Here is a 12,373-nt window from a genome sequence, read left to right on the forward strand (position 1 = left end):
TATAAACAATGAAAGGATTTGGGGTTTTACATCAACAGCAAGCCATGTTCCTCTAAATTAATTGGAACAAACATGGGAAATATTAACTAGTATCAACTATGTTTACTGTATCAACTACTTATGAGTGATACAGTAAACGTCTACAGTTATTTTTAACGTTTACTGAAAACGTTGTGACACTGTTTTGTAGCTTTCACTTTCACTCGGTACATTATTGCTTTGTAAAAGGGGTTTTTTTTAATATACAAATGCATGTTGACCACGAGTGGACGCTTAAAAAAACCCTTGAACCTTTCAGAAAAATTAACTTAAGATTTTTAACCGGTTTAATTTTTTAAAAAATATTATATTATGATATCATAGTTACACGAACGAGGTTATATTTAGTTGTTTAATAGTTCTTATACAAACTAAACCAGACTTTGATAACACTGGGGGTGGGGGGGAATTTCCGTCAGCTGATGAAAGCTTACCTCTAGAATGTTCTACGCATGCTCCGTGTGTACGCGTGTTTTGGGCTAGGCTAGCAGCGGTAGCAAGTGATTTTGCAAGTCATGGTGGGCCATTCAGTAAGGATAGCAGCTCAGCAGAACTTTTAGTGACTAGCGGATTAAATCACTGATCTGGTGTGTTAGTCGACATGTGGGCATGAAGACACGGTTACAAAATCTTCATGCGTAAGTATACAATTTAACGGTTTTAACGAATTATCACGTTGACCGATACATGGGCTTCATTGTTTCACGACACAACATAATGCAGCGACACATAATTATAATAGTATTTATGTATCAGAAGCCGGGTGGAATTTGTTTTCAATATCTATTCATTTTAAAATTAGTTAAATTAGTTTGCTGTAAACTAGCTTATAAGGCTAACAGTGTAGTTTTTGACTTCCCGTACCACTGTCGCGTCGTTCATTAAACCCCGCCTACGACGTATTCTTATTGGTCTGGACTCTCTGGAGTCATGTTACATCACAGAAGTTGAGGCCGTTGAATGGCTGAACTGTCATGTCACTCATATTTTCCCCACTTGTTGCTAGGGAGATTGTTTGACACTAGCTAGGGAGAAAGTAAATATTAGCAGAGGCACCTGCCACTTTCTGGCGAAAGAGAAATTGGAGTAAAGCAGCGAAAGGTTTTAAAACGGTTACTTTATGTAGCGTCAGAAGGAGGTTATAGACGTGTGTTAGCGGTGGCCGGTCGTGAATCAGTGGGTAGCCACCAGCTGGAAGGACAAAGATAGGCGCAGCTGTGCTGGAGGAGGAGGGAGGGACCCTGCCGGCCACCCAGCGTCGCCGTTGGTGGGTGTCAGAGCAAGTCGAGCTAGCTATCTGGACTCCCTCGTTCACCTTCAGCAGCAGCCAGAAGAAGTAGTTGTCCTGTCAAGGGTGGGGTGATGCCTGAATATCTGTGTTCATCTTGTCTTCTCTGCCGAATGTCTTAAAATGAAGATCAACAGCGTGGTGCGATCCGACATCAGTCCTCCTGTTCTCTTAGGATGAAGTGGTTAGCAAGTCCTGCTCTTTCTTTCTTCTCCTATAATGTGTTTAATGCAAGTGTGGATAGGTAAGAAGTCTTAAGTGTTTGAAAGCTGAGTGATTGGAGTGTGTGGACTGATGCAACAAGGAATCAAAACGTTAACAAGTCTAATGTAAAGATCTACCATTTAGGCCTTAAAAAGTCTTTAATATGTTTAGATTTTTCAGCATATAGTTATGTCTTAAATTACTGTTCATGTTTTTTGCTCCTACATTGGTTTTGTTTTATGCTATTGAGAAATGCTTTAATTTCCTCAGATTGGAGTTTTCACAATAGAGAAATTTGAGTGTATTTTTTACAGAGTACCACGATGCCTAAATATTGACACGTTAGTTATTTTTGAAATGATCTTTTTCTAAAGCAAATCAGTAGATTTTTGGCGTAAATATTCCTTCTTAAAAATTTGTAGTCTAGATTTTCTATAATAAGAGTGACATTAAATTCATCTGGTAAATTTGTATGTTAATTCATCCATTACTACTTCCATATTATGGTCCTTGCATTTTTTATTTCTTCGTCTTTAACTTGATTGCAGTAGATCTGGAATGCTATAATTGTTTTATGCTGTGACAAAACTACAAGGCTTTCAGTTTTAGTTTGAACAAACCACCAGCCACATTACATGACTTTAGTGTCTGTAACTCAACTAATGTCACTGGTTAGCGAAAGGAAATAAGTCTTCTAACGTATCAGCAAAAACACTTTTATATGAAGGACAAATCACTTTTTTTTAAGTGAATCCAGTATTTGCCACCAAGGAAGTAAGGATAGTGTGATATATATATATATATATATATATATATTCTAATTTCACTAATGAAGACAAAAGGAATAAAATGTTAGGAGATGTGAATAGTATTCTAGATATGATTCCTTAAGGTTATTATCCAAAATTCTTGAAAATTCAAATAGCAAATACAAAATATTTTTGAGGGAGATGGCACAACCTGTTCAGTGATCACCAGCTAGGTGATTGAAGCGCAAACAGCAGCTGCAGACATGTTGATAAGTGACATAAACTCTTTTAAAAAGTCCTAAATACATCTACGTTGTACATATTAGATTATAATTCATATTTATTTTTGTCTTAGAATTGTTTGTTCGTTTATTGCTTCTCCTATCCACATTATTAATGGAGAATTGCTTGAGTGGCCTTGATTTATTAATTTTGGGGTAGTTCTGACTGAAGAATGTTATGCTATGACTTAATCAAACCTCTCAGACATTCAACTTTCCCTCTGATACCGTTGAGTTTCTGCCTCAGAGACCTTTTTGTAATTTGAATGGGTGGTGAAATGAAAACCTTCTTCTTATGTTAACTAAAGTTGCATATAATTTTTTTTAAGTTAACCTTTGTTTTTTTTGTTTATTACGTAGGCCTCAAATTTAAATTACAAGGGTAACTGTAAAAATAAAATGTAATCTCTTCTATTTGGCAGGAATGGGGAGATGATAACACTTTGAAGAAACTCTTCTGAGAAGTGGAAACCTTATCTTGGAACCTGAACCCTTTTAAATTAACTCTCAGACGCTTTGCCTTCTTCAACCACTTTTATGTTCTTGTATCAGTTTTCATCCCTTAGTTTTAGCAGAGAGTTATTGATTACAAGTAGTCGCCCCTGTTTTTGTTTTACTTTTTTACTTTCATTTTTTTGTTCCTTTGTAAAGAAATGCTTTACCTGAAAAAGTACTTCACAGAGGGCCTGATTCAGTTCACCATCCTTCTGAGTCTCATTGGGGTGCGGGTGGACGTCGACACGTATCTAAGCAATCAGTTGCCCCCTTTAAGAGAGATCATCCTGGGGCCCAGCTCAGCCTACACACAGACCCAGTTCCACAACCTGCGCAACACGCTGGACGGCTATGGGATCCATCCAAAGAGTGTGGACCTGGACCAGTTCTTCACGACCCGGCGGCTGCTGAACGAGGTGCGCCAGCTGGATCGCCTCTCCGTGCCCAGTTCCGAGCTCAACACCTGGCTAGTGCATCGCGACTCTGAGACGGTGGTGTCCGCAGGCGGTCAGTCCAGCCCCGGCATAACCCTGGACAATGGGGCCGGCCTAGAGGACATTAACAACATTGACGCTACCCCGGCCATGAGGGGAGGAGGCGGAGCGCCTGAATCCACGTACGACCTGAACGCAGCGGACAGCAGCCTGGGAGCCGTGGCCCCAGAGGGAAACCAGGAGCAGGGCAGCGGAGGCGGCAATGACGACCTCACCAAAGAGGTAGAACACCATGGTTACAGGTTTTAGAGTTGGACTCAAGAGGATGTCTTTTAATTTTTAATTTAATCCTTAACATCAGTCAACATTCTGTAGCTCTCCCTTCTCCCTTCACACTCTGGAACCTTGATTTCCAAAATGTCTGGATTCTTGTTCATCATTTCCTACTTCATGTCTTCCTTCCACTACATTTTCCATTTATGTACTTGTAGCTAACTCTTCTTTGTGAATCGTGTCAGTGACAGTCTGCTGAACCATATTCAGTTTAACGCTCTTTCCTGTGATTTGGTCTGATATAATACACACATTTTTTGAGAAACACAATTCTGGGTTTTCATTCGCTGTGAGAGATAACCATTCAATTTGGTATATAAGCTATATTGAAAAAGATCATTTGGTATTGATGCTATATATTGATGAACTAAAATAAATATCCAGTTTTATATTTTAGCTTTTGAGTTGTGCCTGTAAGTACAGGACGATAGAGATTTTAAAACTTAGAAAATAGCATGTTTGTTTATTTTTGTCAGTTTTGGTTTATAAAATGTTGCATCTTTTGTGATTTAAAAAATAAATAAATAAAAATATAAAGTGATATGTAACATCAGTTCTTCTTCCACCTTCCCCATTTCCTGGCTGTTTTTATTTTTATCTATTTCAAGTCAAACCAGTTAAGTCGCATTGAGCTGCTGGTGGCGTTTGCATCCTTTAGCTTTCAGTCCAGTTAATTAAGCTTTAAATCTTTAAATTTACTGCTTTTTTTATTTATTTACTTGTCTCACGTGTACACACTGTGCTTCATTGTTTTTGTTCTCCATTGAAACACAGTGATACAGTAAAACATTCAAGCTGAAGATTTCTGTTTATTCTTTTACTGAATCACAAGAATCACCACCGTGTCAAAGTGTTTATATCATGGTTGAACCATCTGATTTGTGTTACATGACCTGCCCTTTAAAGAACTCTTCAGCACTGAAAAACACATTTTATTTGAAAAAATTAAATTCAAAAGTAGGTCATTTACAGCTTGATCTAATAATGAAAATAGTGGCACAACCAAAATCTGTTCAAATCCTCTGATCATAGTTTCACTGGTGCGCAGAACAGTTTTTAGAGTTTTCTTTGCTTCTGTTTTAGGACATTGACTTGATTGACATCCTATGGCGACAGGACATCGACCTTGGAGCAGGAAGAGAAGTGTTCAGCTACAGCAACCGTCAGAAGGACACGGAGGAGGAGAAGCCCAACCCACAGGACAGCAAAGATGTCAATGATGAACAAGAGAGCTGGAGAAATGGGATAAACTTACAGGGGTCCCAGCCGGTGGATGGAGAGACTGGAGAGAGCATTCCTGAGCAGGTAAGTTAAGACACAACAACAACAAAAAAAGAGTAAAGCATTGATGGACAGGATATTTATTTGTTGGTTGAGTGCGAGTTTTTAGTAAATGTGGAACCATTTTTAAAGAGGCTCTTGCAAAATTTGTTGTTTTTCTTTTTTTTTTAATCTTTGGTGACTGACAATTGCCATTCATTTCTGAATATTTGGTGGAGTTCTGTATCAGATATTGCAGAAATTTTTGTACTCCTAGTCATATTTTGTCACTGTCGTGAAAAAAAAACAAGCTCTCTGTATTGTGCATAGGCCTGTCGCGATAAACGATAAATCGATTAATCGTACGATAAATTAAAACTATCGACGTCATTTCAATTATCGGCATTATCGTCTCTCCCGACCTTTTTCTCTTTCTGTTGATGACACCGAATGAAAAAAGGCTTAACTCCGGTGCTCTCCACTGACTCCTTCCTTCCTCATTTCCTTAGTGTAAAGCCCAGCGCACACTACACGATCTTAGAGCTGTCGGCCGATTGTCGGCCCATTTTCAAAACCTGACAGACCACACATGAGCCGACAGAAATCCTAGGTATATCGGTTCGATCGGGTTAATTCCTGCCGTGTGGTGTCCAACAATGGGCACAAAATAATGGCTACAAGTCCAGTGAACTAATTCAATGCTTTACTACAATCTACCTGCAATGCATGTGGCTAGTGTCAGCGTAAAGTCCTGACTGAATGAAAATCATTAGAACCTATTTACGTCACCTTAACGAAGAACAGCTGAAAAGTTACCGGGTTTATCAACTGCGGTAGCAATTTCGCTCCAACTCCTCCCCTTGTCATTTCTATATTCTTTGCATGTTGAATAAACATTAATGTTGTTTCCAAGGCGGCTGGACTTCGGGTTGCCCGTGTCAGCTGTTTGGGATTCCCCGACGTAATTTCCCCTCAGAAAACACGGAGGAGAATCCTCGCTTTCTGATTGGCTACCCGTCACTTTCAATAGGCTGCGTTAAGATCCCAGTCGGGGAAAACCCCTGATTTAGATCGGAGCGGCAACGAGGATCTACCGTAACACACCACACAATCTTAGAAAGACCAAAGGTCTAAGATTGTTGTATGGGGAAAAATAGGAGCAAAAGATCATGTAGTGTGAACTATTGCATCAGGTAGTCGATGTGCCCATCTTCTCTATTTAAATCTAATTATTACTGAAGGGCAACATGGTATACAGACTTCATAATCTGCACTCTTTTGGTTGAATGCAGTATTTATTTCCACTTTGGCTTTATGTTGTTTAATTTTTATCAAGTACATTTTTTGTTAATGGAGACTGAGAATCCATTTTGTTTTTGGTTGCTTTGTTTATTTTGTTTATCAGCTCCAGTGTTAAATATTCTTTTGAAAATAAAGTGTATCTATCTTTGGCAGGAAATCACATGCATTATTACGTCATTTCCATTAAATCAGTGTAAAAAGGTCTTCAGACAATATTATCGTTTATCGCAATAATTTTTTGAGACAATTAATCGCTCAGCAAAATTTGCTATCATGACAGGCCTAATTGTGCACAATATATGAATAAACCTGATTGAGTGATTTCACCTGAACAGTTCTTGGAAATAGTATTTTTTCCACGACAGTCACGTTACAACTGCCTAATGTGATTCTAAACTTGCTCTCTGGTTGTGAAAAACCGATTTGGATTTGGACCAAAGTTGTTGATGTTTGTGGTGTCAAGCATCTTAACAGTGACACGCCCCCACAGATCAGCGTATCAAAAATTTTGAAACTAAATGTATAACAGGATTTATTTTGAATAATTTGTAATTTACTTCTTTTCTTTCCAAAAGGGGGCAGTTATGAGAGGGACGTTTTTTTAAACCTAAGGGTGCAGAAGCACTAACGTAGCACACCTGTCTGTGTTTTATTGTTGTTAGCTGCCAGTTCTTGGCTCACAGACTTCACTGTCACTACAGGAGTGCTTGAGGCTGTTGGAGGCCACGTTTCCTTTTGGAGAAGAAGCTGAGGTAACGATGTAACGTCTGCAGCTGATTTGAAGTTCTGTGAAGCACTCCCTGTAACGTCAAATGTATATTTTTCTATTATCGTCTACCCACGCTTTGATTAGTTTCCTGTCCCGGTCGGTAACCAGGAAGTATCCATTTCCAATGAAGAAGTTCCCTCCACCTCCCAGGGCCTCACTCTGGCTCCACAGATGCCCACAGCAGAGCCGCAGTTAGACCTGGAGCAGCAGTGGCAGGACATCATGGCCATCATGGAGCTGCAGGTAGGCTGTGTTTGGCTGCTTTTAGGACCCATGAGATTTAGTGTCTCTGATTAAAAATCAATGCTGTAATGTCGGGTTAAAAAGGGTCTAGCTTTTTATTACTAGAAATAAAAAAAATACATTACACATTTTGCCTATACATTGGGTTGTATAAATTATACTTGAGACATTTTTAAAACAATATATACATGTATATTTTACTTTCTTAATTCTCTGTCATTGTCACAGTGTTGGTGAGAAATATTTCTCATTTCTTAAACACGTTCTGTATTTATCTTGAGTTGAACCACAAACACTCAAAAGCACTTGGGCGCTCCGCTAGATTAACACAGCAAGTGCAACTTCCTGTTGTTGTTGTTTTAGCTTAGACTAAAAAACAATCGATGCAACAAAACAGTGTCTTATAATTGATGGATCACTTTCTCACAAAAATCTGAAGACTTTGTACATTTCAGTCATTTGTTAAAAATGTATTAGTTAGCTGATAAAATCAAAAATGTACAGTGAATTTATTTTAAAGTTTTTACTTAAACAAAATTGGCCCTCTAAGTGCCTTCAACTGCATTACTTGGTTCCAATTGGCCAAAGATTTGGATGTACACTTTTCTGTTGTTTGTGTCTGAAGGCGATGGACGTCAACAACAGCGCCTCCAACAGCGGGAACGCCAGCAACGCCACGGCGGAACCGACAGCTGCCGGGACCTTCGGACTCTCTGAGAATCCCACACCCATCAACCAGGATGTCAGCCTCCACCAGGCCTCCCTGCCCAGCTGCAGCCAGGACTTCCCGCAGATCTTCCGCCCCCAGCTGGACTCGGTCAGCGTCACGCCTCAAACCAGCATGCTCAGGCTCTCCTCGGGCAACTCCACCAACATCAACTCTACGTTCGGAGCAACCAACCTGACGGGGGTCTTCCTGCCGCCCATCAACAGCTCCAGCAACAACGTCACTTCCACGCCGAACCTGCCGGACCCCTTCACCACCCTCCTGGAGGAGTCCATGCTGGATGAAATCAGCCTGCTGGACCTGGCCATGGAGGAGGGCTTCAGCCAGGCTCAGGCATCTCAGCTGGAGGAAGAGCTCGACTCGGACTCCGGCCTCTCACTGGACTCCAGCCACAGCCCGGCCTCGCCGAGCAGCTCGGAGACCTCCTGCTCTTCCGCGGCCTCTTCTTCCTCCACCTCCGCCAACTTCTCCGAGGAGGGCGCCGTGGGATACAGCACCGACTCCGAGGCGGCCGCCGTGGAGACGGAGGAGGGCGCGGTGGGCGGCTACCAGCCCGAGTACAGCAAGCTCTGCCGCATGAGCTTCCAGGACCTCTCCCAGTTCAACGGCCTCCCTCAGCTGGACGGCATCAGCCACAATCACACCTACAACGTGCCGCTCTCCTCCAGCTTCCCAGAGCACCCGGACCTCCTCCTGTCGGCCGGGAAGAAAACGAGTCGCGACAAAAAGCTGCAGCCCTCTCAGGACCTGCTCGACAAGCACGCGAGTCGCGACGAGCGCCGCGCCCGCGCCATGAAGATCCCCTTCTCCAACGAGAAGATCGTCAACCTCCCCGTGGAGGAGTTCAACGAGCTGCTGGCCAAGCACCACCTGAGCGAGGCCCAGCTCGCCCTCATCCGCGACATCCGCCGGCGCGGCAAGAACAAGATGGCCGCCCAGAACTGCCGCAAGCGCAAGCTGGAGACCATCATCAACCTGGAGCAGGGCGTGCAGGACCTGCGGCGCGACAAGGCCCGCCTGCTGAAGGAGAAGATGGAGTTCATCCGCTCCATCCGGCAGCTGAAGCAGAAGATGCAGAGCCTGTGCCAGGAGGTTTTCAGTCAGCTGCGGGACGAGGAGGGCCGGCCCTTTCCCCCCAGCGAGTACTGCCTGCAGTACGGCGCCGACGGCAGCGTGCTGATCGCGCCCCGCAGCGGGGCGGCCGCCGCGCAGCAGCAGAGCAGAAAACCGGAGAAAAAACAGAAAGACAAAAAAAAGTGAGCGCAGAGAGACTGCTGGTTATTCTATCACTTTGCTAAATCAGTCAGATTTGTGCAGATGCAAGAGAGATGCCTTTTTTTTCCTTTAAGAAGATTCTGTTGAAGAGAAACGGCATTTACTCCTCCTCCCTGGGTTAGTTTCTCCTCTTTCATTCTCTTCCTGCGTTTTTTCCTAGAAACAACTCTGAAGCGGAATAGCTCTTGGCTCGAGAACCGGTGTTTCATTATTTAGACCAGAAAAAGGGAGGGACTTGAAGGACAAAAACTGAGCTACTAGAAGAAGAAATAGCTGCTCTCGTTCCTTTTCCACCAAACCACTAGGGATGGAGGCGTGTCGGGTGGAAGAATGGACCGATGTCGGAGGGCTAAGCTAACATGCATGGTTGGAATACCTGTGGATTAAAGGGTTCAATGGACTATCAGCTCACATCCCACCCTGGAGACTTTTAGGAATTGCTTTTAAGTTGTAGATCTTAAGGCAAAGATGAGCACCTGAAGTTGTGAGACAAGAAACCAAAGGCTAAAGGAAGTACATTGTTTTTGAATGCCATTAACACCTATACTAACCAAAGGTTGTAGGGCGCACCTGATCACCTGATCACCTGATCCGTACAAGTCCAAAATGCTCAGACGCTGCATTCTTACTCTGTAGGTGTGTACCGCAAAGTCTAGTTTTTGAGTCAATTTCTGGGTGGCACCTAAACGTAGAAGGCCCTTAAAACGGTGGGTTTGACGTGTGGAAGTCAGATGATTGGATGAGAAGTCCGAGGCTGAGAGTTGGAGAGCCGGCCGCGAAGTCCTGCAGGAGAAGCCGAGAGATATTTCTGGGACAAGGCGCACCGCGTTGCAAAATGTATCAAGTTCCTTATGAATTATACATAGCACTGTAATTTGTCTTTTAAAAGGCTTGGCTTGGTATGCATTTTGCCGTTTCTGTCGCTCTTCCCTCACTGCAGGTTTAAATACAGGGGCTGCATTTAGGAAGGTTCTTATTAACTGTTTATAATGTGTAGAATAAGCAGGGTTATAGGTCGAGCCCCCTCCCCCCTACTGTCTGTGTTGATAAAACCTTTCACATCAAGCTGCAATAGGTCTGGAGATCCAGAGTGTACTGTACCATTTCATCCTACTTCGGCTGTCACAGATTACATTTATAGAATTTAAAAGGACATTTACTTCAGTACCGGTAATTAAATTTCAATCATATATTATATAGATTTTCCACATACATAGTGAGATATTTCAACTATTTATTTCTAGTAACTGTTAGTTTTGATGATTATGATTTACAACAAATGAAAACAAAAATTCTGAACCTTAAATAATTTGAATATTTTATAAGAACAATTACATTTTGCAATTCAGAAGTCTTATGTTGGGATCTGGTTATGGACAACACAGTCATTGGTTACATTGTGTTGACACCCTAAGCAAGGAACAGTGCAGTATGCGAGCATATAAATGGAAAGTTCAGTGGAAGGAAAAACTGAAATTGAAAATGGTGCACAATATACAGAGGTAACGCCGCACAAGGCTGAAGTCAACAGTGAGAGAGCCGCCAACACACACACACACACACACACACACACACACACACATATCTAGGACTGACCCAGAAGCCATGTCACAAGTGTTTTCATTAGGCTCAGGAGAAATGCTCAAATTGAGTCAAATAATTTGGAGAAACTGAACATGAAGGTTTTCATTAGCTGTAAGGTGTAATCGTCTAAATTCACAGAAGTAAACAGTTGAAATAAATCACTGAAGTGATTTCAACGTTTTGACTTGAATTACTGATGAACATTTTCATATTATTTATATCACCGTTACTTTTTATTATTTTCTTCCCCTGGATGTCCCATTTTAAGCATTAAAACAAAGCAGGCTCAGTTGGCATCGTTTGCTGTGCCCCATTTATTTGAACTTATTTGCAGATTTTCCACATCCGAAATGCACTTGAAGCAAATATTTAACTGCTGTGAAGCCGGGTAGTTGGCTTTAGTCCTACAGATCCTGCGTTTTGAGTGTTTTTGAGGAGAGCGAGTCCCGTTGTGAGGTAAAAGATAAGTGTGAGCGGTGACGGTGTGTGTTGAGGCCACTTACAATTTTTTTTAATGCCTTCATTTAAAACTCATGATCTTCACTTTAAAGGATTTTGAGAACATGGAGGGAGGGAATGTTCTCAAAGTAGAAGTGCTATTACTTGTCTGTTTGAATGAAGTCCGTCGGTGCGCGAGTTGTGTGAAAATAGAAAAAAAAAAAAGGGGGGGGGCCTATCGCTGCAGCTAGCAGTTAGGTGAAAATATTTACAAGAGGGTAAGCAAAACTCGCAACACTGAGATGATGTCCGAAAAAAAAAAAATTGTTCAAAAGGAGAAATGTCTTTCATTAAATGTGATATTAAGGCATGAATCTCTGGTTAACATTCACTCTAATGTAACCCAGTGCAACACCAACTATTAAGTACTGCTACTACTTGGTGCACTTTTTTTTTTTTGTCTGTCTTGTTCTGTAAATATTTTCATGTTTGTTTTTCTGTAGTTTGTCTAATGTCTCCATAACGGTCGCACTCTCTCTGCTTTGAGTCTGGATTGTAGTTCCCAGTTTCCGGATGTTTGCTGGCAATCAAGAATTGTTTTTATCGATTAATAAAGTGTTTTTATTTTCACCTGTGACTCATGTACTGATCATGCTTGACTGAAAGATGCTTTTCATATCAGCCGATGACAATTTTGTTCTGTGGAGGCTCCACAATTTAAATATGAATTATTACCAAGAGTCCTAATTTAAGATTTTGAGGGGGAAAGGATGTAGATAATTGGATACACCATATGCCCGAAATTGCCAACTCGGTGGACACTCATGAGGGCGAACCTGCTGGGCTGGGCGAGGAACTTTATTTTTAACTATATGTTTGAACATCAATTTTCCTTTAAGCATTTGACGCATTTAAATAATTAGCAATAATTTCATACTAAATGCCTTTCTAT

General features: G+C 41.7%; 1 protein-coding gene across 4 annotated transcripts; it reads left to right on the forward strand.

Annotated features, from left to right (window-relative positions):
* The first annotated feature begins 496 nt into the window (after positions 1 to 496).
* On the forward strand, positions 497 to 12,058 carry nfe2l1b (nfe2 like bZIP transcription factor 1b). 4 transcript variants are annotated; one of them, XM_032574463.1, is made up of 6 exons: positions 497 to 677; positions 2,984 to 3,772; positions 4,907 to 5,128; positions 7,048 to 7,137; positions 7,239 to 7,397; positions 8,023 to 12,058. In XM_032574463.1, exons 2-6 carry the CDS (start codon positions 3,215 to 3,217, stop codon positions 9,382 to 9,384), a joined length of 2,391 nt encoding a protein of 796 aa, XP_032430354.1. In that variant the 5' UTR covers positions 497 to 677; positions 2,984 to 3,214; the 3' UTR covers positions 9,385 to 12,058. The 4 variants fall into 4 exon arrangements, with proteins under 4 accessions (XP_032430354.1, XP_032430357.1, XP_032430355.1 ...); XM_032574466.1 differs by having other exon boundaries at positions 498 to 677; positions 7,087 to 7,137; XM_032574464.1 differs by lacking the exon at positions 497 to 677 and adding an exon at positions 724 to 1,571.
* The last annotated feature ends 315 nt before the right edge of the window (positions 12,059 to 12,373 follow it).

The sequence above is a fragment of the Xiphophorus hellerii genome, chromosome 10 (assembly GCF_003331165.1).
Source record: "Xiphophorus hellerii strain 12219 chromosome 10, Xiphophorus_hellerii-4.1, whole genome shotgun sequence".
Lineage (NCBI taxonomy): Eukaryota > Metazoa > Chordata > Actinopteri > Cyprinodontiformes > Poeciliidae > Xiphophorus > Xiphophorus hellerii.

Bases quoted from the DNA above. Each gene is read 5' to 3' on its own strand.
- nfe2l1b (XM_032574463.1), top strand. From the start codon at position 3,215: ATGCTTTACCTGAAAAAGTACTTCACAGAGGGCCTGATTCAGTTCACC. The intron at 5,129-7,047 runs GTAAGTTAAGAC...TATTGTTGTTAG, and splicing joins GAGAGAGCATTCCTGAGCAG to CTGCCAGTTCTTGGCTCACA. The intron at 7,398-8,022 runs GTAGGCTGTGTT...TTGTGTCTGAAG, and splicing joins TGGCCATCATGGAGCTGCAG to GCGATGGACGTCAACAACAG.